This window comes from Bison bison, unplaced genomic scaffold (genome assembly GCF_000754665.1).
Source record: "Bison bison bison isolate TAMUID 2011002044 unplaced genomic scaffold, Bison_UMD1.0 scf7180017864030, whole genome shotgun sequence".
NCBI lineage: Eukaryota > Metazoa > Chordata > Mammalia > Artiodactyla > Bovidae > Bison > Bison bison.
The window spans coordinates 3291568-3307720 of record NW_011494602.1 but is presented as its reverse complement, the minus strand read 5'-3'; the positions used below and the strand labels follow the sequence as shown (position 1 = coordinate 3307720).

Sequence of the window (16153 nt, the reverse complement as noted above, 5' to 3'; positions counted from 1 at the left end):
TGTCCCTTCTCCAGCACTGTCCTTCTTTCCAGTCCACGAATTGAACAGGGGTCTCCTGCGTTACAGGTGGATTCTTTACCAACTGAGCTATTGGGGAAGCCCAAAGTCATCAATGGGAGGAATCAAAGTTGGACAAAGTCTTAAAGTGAAAGTAAAGGTTGCTCAGTCATGTCTGACTCTTTGCAACCCCATGGATGGTAGTCCATGGAATTCTCCAGGCAAGAATACTGGAGTGGGTAGCCTTTCCCTTCTCCAGGAGATCTTCCCAACCCAGAGATCGAACCCAGGTCTCCCACATTGCAGGTGGATTCTTTACCAGCTGAGCCACCAGGGAAGCCCAAGAATACTGGAGTGCTTTAAGGTCCCTTCTCCAGAAGATCTTCCCAACCCAGGAATTGAACCCAGGTATCCCACATTGCAAGCAGATTCTTTACGAACTGAGCTCTCAGGGAAGCCCCAAGTCATAGGATTCTGGTAAACCCACATATTAACTTTTTATAACCCCAACTGTGCCAAGAACATTAAAGGAAAACAAAGATCCTCTATATTCTCAGAGTTCATTGAATCATAAGGGAACAATAGTACAGCAAAGTACATTAAATTAACAAGGGTTCAAGTCCTGACCCTCCACTGCTAGCCAGGTGACCTTGACAGGTGTTATCGCCTGTCAACACCCCCCACCCCATCTTCTGGCCTGGAAAGGTACTGATACTGTTTCCCTCACAGCATCCTGTGATGTGTGCTTATCATCACAGTTTACGACACAACAGGGCATGCCTGCCATGTGTGTGCACAGGAGTGTGTGGCTCCAAATGCAGCTCGGTTTCTGTGCTATTCTAGTTGGAGGAGCTTTGGGTCATTTTGTTTTGTGTTTTTAATAATGCAGTCTTCTCTGGAGGACAGAGTTTCTGCAACTCATACTCAGCATTAACAACCCAATTGTGGGTTCCAAAAGTAAAGTCAGCCATGAGGATTTTTCAATTGCAAAATTGAGAGTAAAGATTCCTTCCTCTTTCCCTTTGTTTTTTCTTAAAAAAGGAAGCCTATTACAGGTCACAACACAGAGTAGCAGTTATGAGCACGTGGCAGACGCTGGGATGGGGTGCTGTGGGCCGGGTGAGCAGGGCAGAAAAGAGACATGGGACCTGTGTGGGCATTGAGGAGCATGTGATGGCCACAGGGCATCAGCAGATGGACTCAGTCTTGTTTCACATATTTGCACTTAGCAAGCAGTGGTGCATAATACCTAGTATATTTTAAAGATAGTTATATAAATACATGTATTGGAAGACTTAAAGGTTTTGCCTTTACATGTGTTACTTTTCAAATGAAACTCTAATTCATTCTAGGGAAATGGGCTATTCGAATAGAAAAGGGAAAGATACAGTTTTTTGAGCTCCTGCTTTGTGCAAAGGGCTTTACAAAAATGGAGTCCAGAAACATGAAATTGTTTAGAGTGGATGTGAGCATATGCAGATGTATGCTGAAGGAATATCTGTGTTTATCATGTAGTTTATGGCTAGTGTCAATATTTGTAAGTATTGATTCACATCTTTAAAAATAGTCTTGTAACTATTCTTTCCCAAGGTATCATTGTAGTATTTCTCTGAAAAGCAATTGAAATTTCTGTACGACATTATCTTTGATGGGATTCTGCAGTTGATGTCTTAGCCTCAGATTTGATGTTCAAAGACTGTTTATTCAGAATTCTCTGGCCATTTCTCACATACGTGAAGGAACCAAGGACAGACATTCTGAGGGTTTATTTAAGGATCTTACCTGAAAATAACAAAATAAGAATATGAGAACTTTTTCCAGATTTCCAGTCTTCTTGACAGCCTCTTGATGCCCGCGGTGTGTTTATATTTCATGGGCTTACCTAACCTCCCACATTCATGTCTGAACATTTACGTGCTGAACCAGCGCACCGGGTGATCAATAGACCCCCTGTTCCCTAGAACATTTACAGTCTTTGTTGATTATATAGGAAAAAGTTCAAAATGAAATTCTGCACCATTGCACTTCAGCAGTTTCTGGGGGAAAAAAAAGAAAGTGGTCGATAAACATCTCCAGATTTTTATGTCGCTAAAGAAAGAAAATATGGATGCCTTCATTTATTCTACTAAGGTGTTTAGCAGGTTTTACTCTGTAAAAAGCAAAGTAGCTACACGTCAGAAAAAAATTCTGACGACATAAAAAATGTTAAAAGGGTCATTCATCCAATGCCCAGAATGAACTCTGTTACCATATAGCTCTCTACTTCCTATCTCATTATTCTCTTTACTTTTTAATAAAATTGGATCTTACTCTGGTGTCTCATTTACATTCATATTTCAGAGGCAATTTTTTTCATAATTTTTAGAGTATTTTCCCCATTCTTGACATATTTTTATTATCTGCTTGAGATTCAATTTTATGTATGCTATAATTTATCATGTTATTGATGTATTGAAGTCAATTCTACTTTTATTTCTTATGAACAATATTGCATCCAAGAACCCTAAATGTAAAGCTTTGGGAATACTAGTGGTTATTTCCTACAGATGAATTCTTTCAAGTGGATTTGTTGCATCAAGAAGTGTATATGTATTTAAAGGTCTAGATTGTTGTTGTTTTTCAGGCACTAAATTGTGACAGCTCTCTGTGACCCTACGGGTTGTAGCATGCCAGGCTCCTCTGTCCTCCGCCATCTCCCAGAGTTTGTTCAAATGCATGTCAGTGAGGTATCTACCATCTCATCCTCTGCCACCTGCTCCCCCAGTTGCCTTCCATCTTTCCCAGCGTCAGGGACTTTTCCACCGAGTCAACTCTATGCATCAGGTGGTCAGGGAATTGGAGCATCACCTTTAGCATCAGTCCTTCCAATGAATATTCAGGGTTGATTTCCTTTAGGATTGACTGCTTTGATCTCCTTGCAGTCCAAGGGACTCTCAAGAATCATCTCCAGTACCACAATTCAAAACCATCAGTTCTTCAGCGCTCAGCCTTCTTTATAGTCTGACTCATATCCATACATGTCTGCTGGTAAAACAATACTTTGATTATATGGACCTTTGTCGGCAAAGTGATGTCTGCTTTTTAATACTCTGTCCAGGTTTGTCATAGCTTTCCTTCCAAGGAGCAAGCATCTTTTAATTTCATGGCTACAGTCACCGTCTACAGTGATTATGGAGCTCAAGAAAATAAAATCTGTCACTGTTTCCACTTTTCCCCATCTTTTTGCCATGAAGTGATGGGACTGGATGCCATGATCTTAGTTTTTTGAATGTTGAGTTTTAAGCCAGCTTTATTCCCCACTTCTTTCCCCCTCATCAAGAGGCTCTTTAGTTTCTCTTTACTTTCTGCCATTAGAATGGTATCATCTGCATATCTGAGGTTGTTGATATGGCTCTTGGCAATCTTGATTCCAGTTTGTGATTCATCCAGCCTGGCATTTTGCATAATGTACTCTGCATAGAAGTTAAGCAGGGTAACAATATATAGCCTTGTCATACTCCTTTCCCAATTTTGAACCAGTCCATTATTCCATGTCTGGTTCTAACTGTTGTGTCTTTACCTGCATACAGGTTTCTCAGAAGACAAGTAATGTGGTCTGGTATTCCTATCTCTTTAAACATTTTCTAGTTTGTTGTAATCCACACAGTGAAAGGCTTTAGTGTAGTCAATGAAGCAGAAGTAGACATTTTTCTGGAATTCCTTTGCTTTCTCTATGATCCAGTGAATGTTGGCAATTTGTATCTCTGGTTCTTCTTCCTCTTCTAAACAATACATCTAGAAGTTTTCGGTTAACGTACTGTTGAAGCCTAGCTTGAAGGATTTTGAGCACAGTATTACTAGCAAGTGAAATGAGTGCAATTGTCCAGTAGTTTGAGCATCCTTTAGCATTACCCTTCTTTGTGATTGGAATGAAAACTGACCTTTTCCAGTCCTGTGGCCACTGCTGAGTTTTCCAAATTTCCTGACCGAATGAGTACAGGACTTTAACAGCATCATCTTTTAGGATTTGAAACAGCTCAGCTGGAATTCCATCACCTCCACTAGCTTTGTTCATATTAATAATAATGCTTCCTAAGACTCACTTGACTTCACACTCCAGGATGTCTGGCTCTAGGTGAGTGATCACACTATCATGGTTATCTAGGTCAGTAAGACTTGCTTTGTATTGTCCTGCTGTGTATTCTTGCCACCTCTTCTTAATCTCTTCTGCTTCTGTTAGGTCCTTACCATTTCTGTCCTTTATCATGCCCATCCTTGCATGAAATATTCCCTTGGTGTCTCTAATTTTCTTGAAGAGATCTCTAGTCTTTCTCATTCTATTTCTTTGCATTGTTCACTTTAAAAGACTTTCTTATCTCACCTTGCTATTTTCTGAAACTCTGCATTCAGATGGGTATATCTTCTTCCCCTTTCTCCCTTCCCTTTTGCTTCTCTTCTTTCCTCAGCTATTTGTAAAGCCTCCTCAGACAACCACTTTGCCTTCTTTCATTTCTTATTCTTGGGGATAGTTTTCATCACCACATCCTGCAGAATGTTACAAGCCTTGATCCATAGTTCTTCAGGCACTTTGTCTACCAAATCTAATCCCCTGAATCCATTCATTATCTCCACTGTATAATCATATGAGATTTGATTTAGGTCATACCTGAGTGGCCAAGTGGTTTTCCCTACTTCCTTCAAATTAAGCTTGAATTTTGCAATCAGGTGCATATGATTTGAGCCACAGTCAGCTCCAGATCTTGTTTTTACTGTATGTATAGAGCTTCTCCATCTTTGGCTGCAAAGAACATAATCAATTTGATTTTAGTACTGACCATCTGGTGATGTCCATGTGTAGAGTCATCTCTTGTGTTGTTAGAAAAGGTTGTTTGCTATGACCAGCATGTTCTCTTGACAAAACTCTGTTAGCCTTTGCCCTGCTTCATTTTGTATTCCAAGGCCAAACTTGCCTGTTCCTCTGGGTATCTCTTGACTTCATACTTTTGCATTCCAGTCCCCTATGATGAAAAGGACATCTTTTTTGGGTGTTAGTTCTAGAAGGTGTGTAGGTCTTTATAGAACCAGTCAACTTCAGCTTCTTTGGCATCAGTGGTGGGAGCACAGACTTGGATTACTGTGATGTTGAATGGTTTGCCTTGGAAAGGAACTGAGATCATTCTGTCATTTTTGAGATTGCACCCAAGTACTGCATTTCAGACTCTTTTGTTGACTATGGTGGCTACTCCATTTCCTCTAAGGGATTCTTGCCCACAGTAGTAGATATAATGGCCATCTGAATTAAATTCACCCATTCCAGTAGTAGGTATAATGGTCATGAATTAAATTCACCCATTCCAGTTGATTTTAGTTCACCAAGTCCTTAAGATATCAGTGTTCAATCTTGCCATGTCCTGCTTGACCATGTGCAATTTACTAACATTCCGGGTTCCTATGCAATATTGTTCTTCACAGCTTCAGATTTCACCTTCACCACCAGCCACATCGACAACTGAGCACCATTTCCACTTTGGCCCAGGCACTTCTTTCTTTCTGGAGCTGTTAGTAGCAGCCCTCTGCTCTTCCCCAGCAGCATCCTGGGCACCTTCTGACCGGGGAACTCATCTTCCGGTGTCATGTCTTTTTGCCATTTTGTACTGTTCATGGAGTTCTCAGGGCAAAAAGTCTACAGTGGTTTGCCATTTCCTCCTCCAGTGGACCGCGATTTGTCAGAACTCTTCTCCATGACCCATCTAGCATGGGTGCCCCTGCGTGACTTGGCTCATAGCTTCCTTGAGCTATGCAAGTCCCTTTGCCACACAAGGCTGTGACCCATGAAGGGGATGGAAATGGCCCTAAACCCCAAAATAGGTGGTATTTTTTAAAAATACAAATGAGACTTCTGCTAAAACCAGAAGAAAGGAGCAAGTGAGAAAAGGCAGATTGATTTATTTTTAAAAAGAAAGGTTCCAGAACTAAGTATCTGGGAAATTTTAGCTCACTCTTGTGGGCTTATACAGTTATAACTTTGTGTGCATACATCCCTTCCCTGTTAGATGTTCAGTGTGACTGGTCCCTAAACAAGCCTATTCACACTCCATCATTGTTAATCCACATTTAAAATTAATTTTTGCTACACTGGTTTGTCCTGTGGAGCACTGAACTACACAGTGGGGTAGCCAGGCACAGTGTTCCTCCGATGTGAGGGCTGATGCCCCGTGAAATGTCAGATTGGCACCGAAGAAAGATTCCAGGCTTACTTGAATATGCAACACTTTGACCAAGAACATGTAGCACTCTGGCCAAGAATATGCCAGATTTGTTTAACTGCTTCCTGAAATAATTTTTTTCCAGGCTGAGCCAAGGAAAAAATGAATAACATTTTCAGAGTTATGCAAGGCTATAGACCTATGATATATTTGAGGCATGGCTTCTCACTTTCTGGTTATACATCATTTTAAATGTGATTATTAAAATCAGTTTCTTTGATAGGCAGTATAAATAAGTATACATTTGAATGTACATATATGCAGTCTCAAAGAAGGAAACTAATTTTTATGTGCCTATACATATGTGTGTATACAAAGTATATATTTAAAACTCAAGTATATATGTCTCTGGTCAGAGGAGAAACTGAGATACAATAGAAAAATCACCTAAAAGTGGGTAGGACAGGCACTGGCTCCCTAATCCTGAGCCCCTTTTTCCTTGGTCGGATAATTTTGGCAGAACTGTTCCAGGTATCCAGTAGCTGCTTCTGCCGCCTGCTACCATGTGGCAAAGTTATGTGTTACAGAAGTATCTAATTCACAATTCAAAACTGCCAGGAATGATCACCTGTTTCAAATAACCTGCTAATCTAACCTGGTTCAAACATTTAGCCCTTTGTAAATCTCCTTTTTGTGTCTTGTGATTGAATTTGAACAAGCCTTATATACACTTTGTGTAATTTTGTTGCCATTTGACCACGAACACTGTTGTGCTTAGTCATGTTCAGTGGTGTCTGACTCTGTGACCCCATGGATCATAGCCTGCCAAGCTCCTCTGTCCATGGGATTCTCCAGGCAAGAATTCTGGAGTGGCTTGCCATGCCCTCCTCCAGGGGGTCTTCCCAACCCAGGAATTGACCCAGGTCTCCCACTTTGTAGGCAGATTCTTTATTGTCTGAGCCACCAGGGAAACCAAAGAATACTACTAAACTGAATTTATTATTGAATTCTATTATATTGCATGTTGTCAATTTTTTAAACGAATGTGTAACTGCAAATAAGATATCTCATTAAAACTCCAACAATAAAGCAGAGTTTCAGGATTTGGAGACATAACTTCCCAGCAGTTTCTAGAATTGTTAATACTGGTAATAGAAGATAGATTTAAGTAATGATATTCATCCAACTAATGGATGAATCTGAAGCATCTTATTTTGTTGCGTAATTGAGGCTACTTCTACATAATCCTACAGCAGATGGTGGACAAGGGCCTCTCAGTCAGCTTGTCCATTAGTACAAAACAATATGTAACTTCATTTACAGAATGTTTTGTAGCTATATTTTATATAAATCTAGGTCAGAATCAGTCCTCCAGGCTGAGGTCAAGACATTGCCACAGTAAACAGGAAGAATAGCACAGGATTTAAATTCACTTTCCCCAGGACGGACTCACGGCCTGACCTGGGAATATCCAGGGGCTGATGGGGCCTCTTTAACAATGATAAAGCTTTGTGAGCTTAAGCACACATGAAAGATGGATACCCAAGAATTTAAGTAGCAGAATTTTTATTTCTCAGTCCTGTTGGTAAACAGATTTACCACAAACTGGTAGACTTGAAAGAATAGAAACTTATTCTCTCACAGTTCTGGAAGCTAGAAGTTTGAAACTGAAGAGCTGGCAAGGCCACGCTCCCTCTAGACTTGAAAACATCCTTCCTTTTCTCCTCATAGCATCTCCTGATTGCTGCAGTCTGCCTCCACCAAAACCTGGCCTTTCTTTATATCTCTGTGTGTCCTGTTCTCTTCTTATAAATATACTAGTCATGGGATTTAGGACCAGCCCTAATCCAGAATGGTCCCATCTCAGTCCTTAACTGATTACATGTGCAAAGACTCTATTAGTTAATAGAATCATAAGTGGATGTTGAATTTTGTGAAAAGTTATTCTGCATCTATTGAAATGATTATGTTACTTTTATTCTTCAGGTTGTTAATGTAATCCATCATGCTGATTTGCAGATATTGAGCCATCTTTGCATTGCTGGCATAAATCCCAATGATCATGGAATATGATCTTTTCAATGTATTGTTGAATTTGATTTGCTAATATTTTCTTGAAGATTTTTGTATCTATGTTCATCAGTGATATTGGCCTATGACCTCCTTTTGTGTGTGATTCTCTGGTTTTGGTATCAGGGTGAGGCTGGCCTTGTAGAATGAGTTCAGAAATGTTCTTCCCTCTGAAATTGTTTGGCTAGTTTGAGAAAAACAGGTGTTGATTCTTCTCTAAATGTTTGGTAGAATTCACCCATGAAGCCCTCTGGTCCTAGACTTTAGTTTGTATGGAGTTTCTTTTTATTATTATTGTTACTGATTTCATTGCAAATAATTGGTTTGTTTACATTTTTTATTTCTTTTGTATTCAGTCTTGAGTTTGCACATTTCTGGAGATTTTTTCATTTCTTCTAGGTTGTCCATTTTATTGGTGTATAGGTGTCCATAGTAATTTCTCATGATCCTTTGTATTTCTGTGGTGTCAGTTATAACTTCTTTTCTTTCATTTCTGATTTTATTGCTCTCTTTTTTTTTTTTTTTTAAACTGTCACTCTTTCTTCTCTTGTGAGTCTGGCTAAAGTTTATTTCGTTCATCTTTTCAAAGAACCAACTCTTAGCAGATTATACAATGTTAACTAAACCATGTAAAATATGTATTCATATGGAAAAATTTCACAAAAAGGAAAGAAGCTTGATTAGGATGGAAGAATTATGGATCATTTCATTCTCTAATAATTTGTTTTATTAGTTTTGTATTTAGCTTTAAGTGATTAAAGGATTATTTGTTATTACTACTGGAAGGACTGTGAGTTGCCCTTCAAAAATATCATATGCTTTCTTCAATGATATTGATATTTTGATTGTATATCATTAACAATAAGCAAGTATTTATTTTCTAACAAGCCAGTCCCATGGGTCATCCATTAAAACATGCTGGTGGGAAGCCAAGACAAAGTTGATCCAACACAGGAGCGTATGGGGAGACCACGTCATATAGATCTTCTCAAAGGAAAGGTGGGCAAGTTCAGGGAGACTATCTGTGCTTTGCTTTGCCCCCTGGGAGTGTGGACGGGTGGAAGGAGGAAGCATCTGTGAGTCAGACAAAAATGAGTCCTCTGTGAGTTTAGCACCACAACAAGCAACCAGGCTGTCTCTGCCTCCAAACAATCTATATGGAGTCATAGCACCTCCTGAACTGTCATGAAAAAGTCAAGAAAAAGTCATGCCATAGAGCTAAGTGACACACAAGAAAGTATTGGAACATGGGACATTTTATAGGATCCCTGACCTGTCTCCTGCACGTCTATGCATTAAGAACAATAAATGGTAGAAGGATCTTTTCTAGGTTAAAAAAACATTTAAGACACATAGGTATCAGAGACATAGTACAGATTTTGTATCTTGATTGAAACAAACTAATTGTAAATAAGGGGAATTTTTGTTATTCATTCGCTAAGTCCAACTCTTTGTGACCCCATGAACTGCAGCACACCAGCCCTCTCAGTCTTCCGCTGTCTTCTGGAGTTTGCTCAAATTCATGTCCATTGAGTCAGTGATGCCATCTAACTATCCCACTCTCTGCACCCCGTTCTCCTTTTGCGTTCTGTCTTTCCCAGTATCGGGGTCTTTTCCTGTTAGATAGGCCATGTATTATATCATAGTAAGGAATTAGTGCAAATTTTGTTCATACTGGTAAGGTTGGCCCTGAAAAAATCTCCCTTCTTATTTAGGATACAGAAATAATTAGGAGTGAAACATTATGATGTCTGGAATTTACCTTAAAATATTTCAGCAGAGAAAAAAGAGAAAGAAAAAAGGGAATTTTAGAGAAAGGAAGTATGGTAAACTGTTCATAATTGTTGGGACTTCATCATCAATATATGGGGAGTTATTTTATTTGTCTCTCTATTTTTACACACGTTGGAAAATTTCCATAATAAAAGAGTTCTTATCCTCTGTGTTCAGTCGTGTCTGACTCTGCAACCCCTGTGGACTGTAGACTGCCAGTCTCCTCTGTCCTTGGAATTTTCCAGGCAAGAATATTGAATTGAATTGCCATTTCCTTCTTCAGGGTATCTTCCCAACCCAGGGATTGAACCCACATCTCTAGTGTCTCCTACACTGGCAGGCAAATTCTTTACCACTAGTACCACCAACATAGATAAATACATTCCTAGAACATTAACTTCCAAAAACTTCTGTGATTTTTCCTGAGCAAGCTTTAAGGGCTAATTTGTTTATATTCCCCATTATAAGTCAAAGATTTCTCAGGGACTATGAGTAATAACTAGAATCAAACCTTCTTATCCACCCCGACAGGAGAAAAAAATTCCATGAAGAGCAATTTGGCAAGGACTCCCAAAAGGACAAATACCTTTATGTATCATTCTGACTTCCAGAAACTTATCCTAAGAGCATAGGCAAAAATATACTATGACATGTTCACAGACATTCCCTGGAGTACCGTTTATAACGTCAGTGAACTGGAAGTAATGGAGTGGTCCATCAAGAAGAAGCTAGTTAGGCAAGTTATGGCCAATCAACATATGGAATATTTAGGTAGCCCTTAAAAATAATGTAGGAGACCTGTATTGCTGATATGGAAGTGTTTTTAAGACATGTGAAATTAAACAAAAAAACAGGTCTAAAAAACTATGAACCCGTAAAGCAATTACCCTTCAATTAAAAATAAATAAAAATTTTTAAAGAGTAAAAAGTTCTTTGAAGAAAAATAAGGATAACGTGAAGTTTCAAGTTTGATTCAGCACATACTTTTGTGCTGAACACAGAACACACAACGCAGACAAAACGAGGGCAGAGCAGCTGAAGCAGCCCCTGCCCCCACGTCAGGCAGTGAAGGAGCTGAAATGAAGCAGAAATGTTGATGTGAACTCATTAACACTTTAAAATTTTAAAAATAGCATTTCCAGGAAAAAAAAAAAAAAACTACTATGAACCCATTTGAGGTCTTTTAAAAGACAGAAAGATGTAAGAGATGGATAGCAGTTAGTTACCTGCTGGATGTGGAATGGGTGGGAGAAAAGATGTTTACTTTTTGTTTTATACATTTGAATGTTTAACCTGTGTGTATACTATTTTCCATTTTAAAAGAGAAAAAAATGTAAGAAAAAATTTTTAAATCATATGAATGTAATTAGGAAGGTGATTCTGCTAGGGGAAAATTTTTTAATGTACAACTTTTAAAAGTTGTGGGTGTTGTACTGTTTTAAGGTTATAAAAATAATGATTCCTCCTATAGTACTGACAAATTATGCAAAATTACATGAGAGTCTGTTTGAAAACACTTGGAACTCTTCCAATGAAGTTACATAAAAGATGAAACTTTTGAGTGCAAGTTATAGCAGAAAAAACACTGGAGAGATATTTCTTTTTATCTACATGGAATTAAAATGGGCTTTAAAGATGCATTAGCTTCTATGTCTTATAAGACTCTGCTGGTGGCCTCTACTGTGCTCCAGGTACTTATTCCCTGCACATTCACAGTGCCGCTCCTGCACTGTGAGCAGGGTGAGTGCTCTCAGTCCTAATTTGCATACAAAGAAACTGAGTCTGGGAGCGTTAGTCACCTTATTCAAAGTCCACAAGGTCAGCATCAGACCCCAAAACCGTTCACTTAGTTTGCCTGTCTCCCTGTCTGCTTTATTTGGGAGAAAATTAGAGGGAAATTAAGAAACTCATCTGGCCTTTTATTCTTGCCCTTCCTTATTTTATTTTTGCTTTCAGCAACTGACTGTGTTTTTCTAGCCTTGTTTTACGCCCTAGGAAGAGGTACATTATGGAAGGCATTATGGGAGTTGGAGGTGATGAGTGGTTTATTAGCTGAATTTTCTTAGGTGTTTCAGTAAAACAGAGAATTCACAGCTCGGTGACTTTTTTCCCTGCAGATATTGTGGATGCTTTATCAGATCCAAAGAAATTTCTTTCCATTACGGAAAAGAGAGCGGATCAAATGAGAGCTATGGGCATTGAAACTGTAAGTAGCAACAGTGAGTTAAGACAGGTAGCGACGGCCAAGGAAAGACAGCTGAGTGGGGGGAAGTCGTCTGACTGATTACAAAAGTCGCAAGTTAATAGAACAAGTTCAAAAGTGGTTTTTGAAACTGAACTTTCATCTCAACAAAACCGTTTCAAAAGTCTATGAGGATGTAGCATATTTAATAAAATGTGACCCACTTCATTACTATGGCTTCACTCACATCTGGGGACCCTGGCCCCATTAGAAATGAAATGGAAACACCCATAATGCTTTTAGGAACATTTAAATATAGGATGCTTTTGTGAGACACTGAAATGCCAGTTCACCTTAATCAGTGCGGAAATAAAATTGGCATTTACTATTGTTTACTTTTTACTAGTCTTATATCCAGCCTTCAATGCCACTGTAACATTGCAGTGTTTCACTCCTTGTTTTTAAAGTTCCCCTTACTCCTCAGTTTAGAATGGAAACAGAAATCTCTGCAGTAGCTTGAAAAAAAAAGAAGGTATAGCCTGCTTATTACAAAGGAGCTGCACCTGCTTTCCTTGGCTTCCTCTTTTGGGTCAGATCTGAGGAAACCATATGTTTACTCCTGAAGCAAAGATCTAATTTAGGGAGTAAAGGCTAGAATACAGAGGAGCAGTTGATGGTACAGACTGGGTTCAGTAGAAGGGAGAAGGTACAAGACATCTGACTTCTAGGTGGCATTCATTTGGGTCAGTATAAGCATTTCTGTTCCAGAGTGACATTGCCGATGTGCCCAGTGACACTTCAAAGAACGACAAGAAAGGGAAAGCCAACACAGCCAAAGCGAATGTGACCCCTCAGAGCAGCTCAGAGCTCAGGCCAACCACCACAGCTGCCCTGGGGGCTGGCCTGGAGGCCAAGAAAGGTAAGAGAGAGTTGTCTGGGCTGCTTATCTGTTGCAGCAGTTTTCGAAACTTTGATGCAGATATTTAGAACTCTTACTTTAGCCAGTTTTCATGGCTCCATAAAACTCAAGAGCAGCAGATTTTCTGTGGGTTGAACAAATTTCTCAGTTTCTCTGAGTGGTTAACAGAAAAGCAGTGTTTCATCTGCTAGATCCCCTTCACCATAGTTGAAGGGGACTGGTGGTCCCCTTCACCAGTAGACCTAGAAATGTTGAAATTTGGTACTCTTTTTGTGAGGAAAAAAAAAAAGGCATTTACAGAGTGAGCTCAGCAAAGTCATTCCCTCTGTCCTGCAGGTACCACCATAAGCGTGGGCAGTAAGTTCATGAACCAGCAGAATAACAATTGTTCCTGACATTCCTAGATCCCCTGTTTGCTAATTTTGCCCCATGGGTAGATATTCAGCATCCATGATTCTTTATTTGTAAAATTATCAAATGGGCATCTGAAGGCCAATTCTCTGTGGATACCTGTAGATGTAATGGAAGAGCATAAGAGGTGGCATTACAAAGAATTACATGTTCCATGTGCTAATATGGAACTGTACTGTAGGGGAATAACTGTATTGATTATTTAAAGTTGATTTCCATTCTTATTGTTCAGGCATCCATTCTGATTGGATGGTCCCCATTCCATATGATAATTAAATATTTTAAATATCCTCCTTGACCATGAATCATTTACTAAACTCAGTTTTGTTACTTTAAGAATTTCTCTTTTTCCTATGGTTTTCTACTCAATATAAATATCTCCCATTTATATGTGAATTCAGCATCTTTGGTGTAAGAAAGTCAAGTTGTCTGTGTACTTAAGTACACACAGTGCTGCAGTTTAAGGTAAGAAATGACAGGCTTTCCTTAACCGAAGCAGCATGGTAATTTAGCAGGAAACTCAATGTGCATTGCGCTTTGTGAAACAAATTTGGAAATGAGAGGGCACAAAAGCAGCTCAAATTGTACTCTGCAGCTGTATGTCTGTTCCTCCCTGGAAAGAACATGGAACAAGGTAATGATGCAGGATATGGGCTTTCCATCCAGCACTATCTTTCTTAACATCAGCCTCTCAGACAGAGACAGGCAGTGGAAAATGGGAGAGTTTTTGTTTAGTTAAAGTTCTTGTGTCATGCTCACCGACACAGAAAGACATTAGTGGCCTGAAAAAGCTGTGTGACCAGCTTACAGATGAGAAATGGAATATTCCCTGCCATATCAGTAAACAAAGGAAGTCACAGCCATCAGCAGTTGTAGCCTCCACTGATTGGGAGCTGGTGAGCCCTGAGGGAACTCAGGAAGGAAAGAATACCTGCCATCCAGCAGCCATCAGACTGCAGCCCCGAGGAAACTCGGGATGTGGAAACACAGGACACTGGCCCCAGATAGCAGAGGTGCAGATCAAGGGAAAGATTTCAGTAAGCCCAGACTCTTGCATCTTCCCATACCTAGAGAAGTGCTGAATTTGTTAACTCAACATACCTGGTTTCTTTAAATAGCAGTCATCTTTTGTCATTCAGACTACCTGCCCTTTGTTGCAAACCCCCTAGCTCCTCCCTTCGCCTACTCAGAGCAGTTTTTCAGAGCTCTCTGAAATGCTGTCTCCTGCGCTGCAGTCCTCATTTTGTCCCCAAATAAAGCCTAACTCGCAACTCAACATGTTGTGCAGATTTTTTCAACACAAAACACAGAAGTGATCCTAGTTCTAGAAGGGACCATGATTGTGTTCAGAACTGTTTCACTTCTAGTCCAAATAAGATTACACAGGAATGAGCCACTGGAAGAAGCTCTCCTTTTCCCTCCTCCCCTTGACCAACACCCTGAGTAAGAGGATCTACACACTGATTCATTTTGGCCTTTTGTTCAGGAGACTTGGGAGCCTCCTCTAAGGCACAGTGATCGGTTCTACGAGAAATGCCTTCACACCTTCAGGAACCTCACAATGAGACAGGGTTCCACACTGTGGCCAGGTGGTGCTCATGAGGGCTGACTGCTCAGAAATGGGAGGAAGGGGGTCAGAGGAGACTCAACGATAGGATCCTAACTGAGCTGGGCCTTGAAACGCAGGTCTGACATGAGCAGGGAGAGAAGGTGGAAGAGCCCAGGCAGAGACCAAGGCCACACAGGAAGCAGCCGGGGCAAGAAAGGGGGCAGAGCCAGTCTGATTTGGAGATGGCCTAGGACCACCCAGGGATGGAGAATGACCCCCGAGGGTTTGTAAGACAGTTAGTACAGTCTTGGTGGGAATAGTCTTTAAAGAGGGAATAAGTGATAAGGGCCAGTGAAGAATTAGGGTATTTATGCCTCTAATTTAACACTTAGCACATTGTATTTATATTATATATTTACTCACATGATATTTATATAACATGATAATAACCAGAGAAAGGAGTTATTGCAGCAAGACCATACCTCTGTCATCCAGTATGTCCCTGGAACCATGCCTAGTGAAGATCTAGAGTCTCTTCTCTTAGGAAGTAAATGGCTGGTGAATGAACAAGCCAGGCTAACAGCAAGGAGAGCCTGGATGAGGCTGGACGTGCTCAGAGGGAGAGGAAGCATGGAAATCAGTCGGTGACTTGGGTGTCAGTTTTAGTGGGAAGAAGGTAACTCAGAGACTTCAAGCACAGGTCACAGAAAGAGATGGTACCAATGGGCGAAGCAGAGAACTCAAGAGGAGGAACAGTTTTGGGTAAGATGAGTCTTGTCCTGTACATCATCACATTCAAGCTGTTGGGGGTGCATCTGGGCAGAAGCAGGAAACAGCAAAACTGTGGGAGGTCAGGAGGAGGGAGACGGGAGAAGGGAGAGAGAGAGGATGTGAGCTGCTTAGAAAGATAGCAGGAATGGAAACAAACAAAAAAAGAAAGATTTTTAAGAAGAATGAGTTTGGGAAGGTAGTGTAGACAGTCCAGAGAAGTTAAGACTGCATAATTACTGTTGAATCAGGGATGCTTGGGTGATGAGAGTGGAAACCAGGTTAGAAAAATTGATAAT

At 40.1% G+C, this 16153-nt stretch overlaps 1 protein-coding gene across 7 annotated transcripts in view; it reads left to right on the top strand.

The window, feature by feature from the left end:
* PLCB4 (phospholipase C, beta 4) overlaps positions 1-16153 on the top strand; it is a 488269-nt gene that overhangs the window by 431680 nt on the left and 40436 nt on the right. For all 7 annotated transcript variants that reach the window (XM_010834225.1, XM_010834226.1, XM_010834231.1 and 4 more), the window contains 2 exons: positions 12143-12231; positions 12976-13126. In XM_010834225.1, the coding sequence (XP_010832527.1) occupies positions 12143-12231; positions 12976-13126 (240 nt within the window). The remainder of the gene's footprint in view (positions 1-12142; positions 12232-12975; positions 13127-16153) is intronic.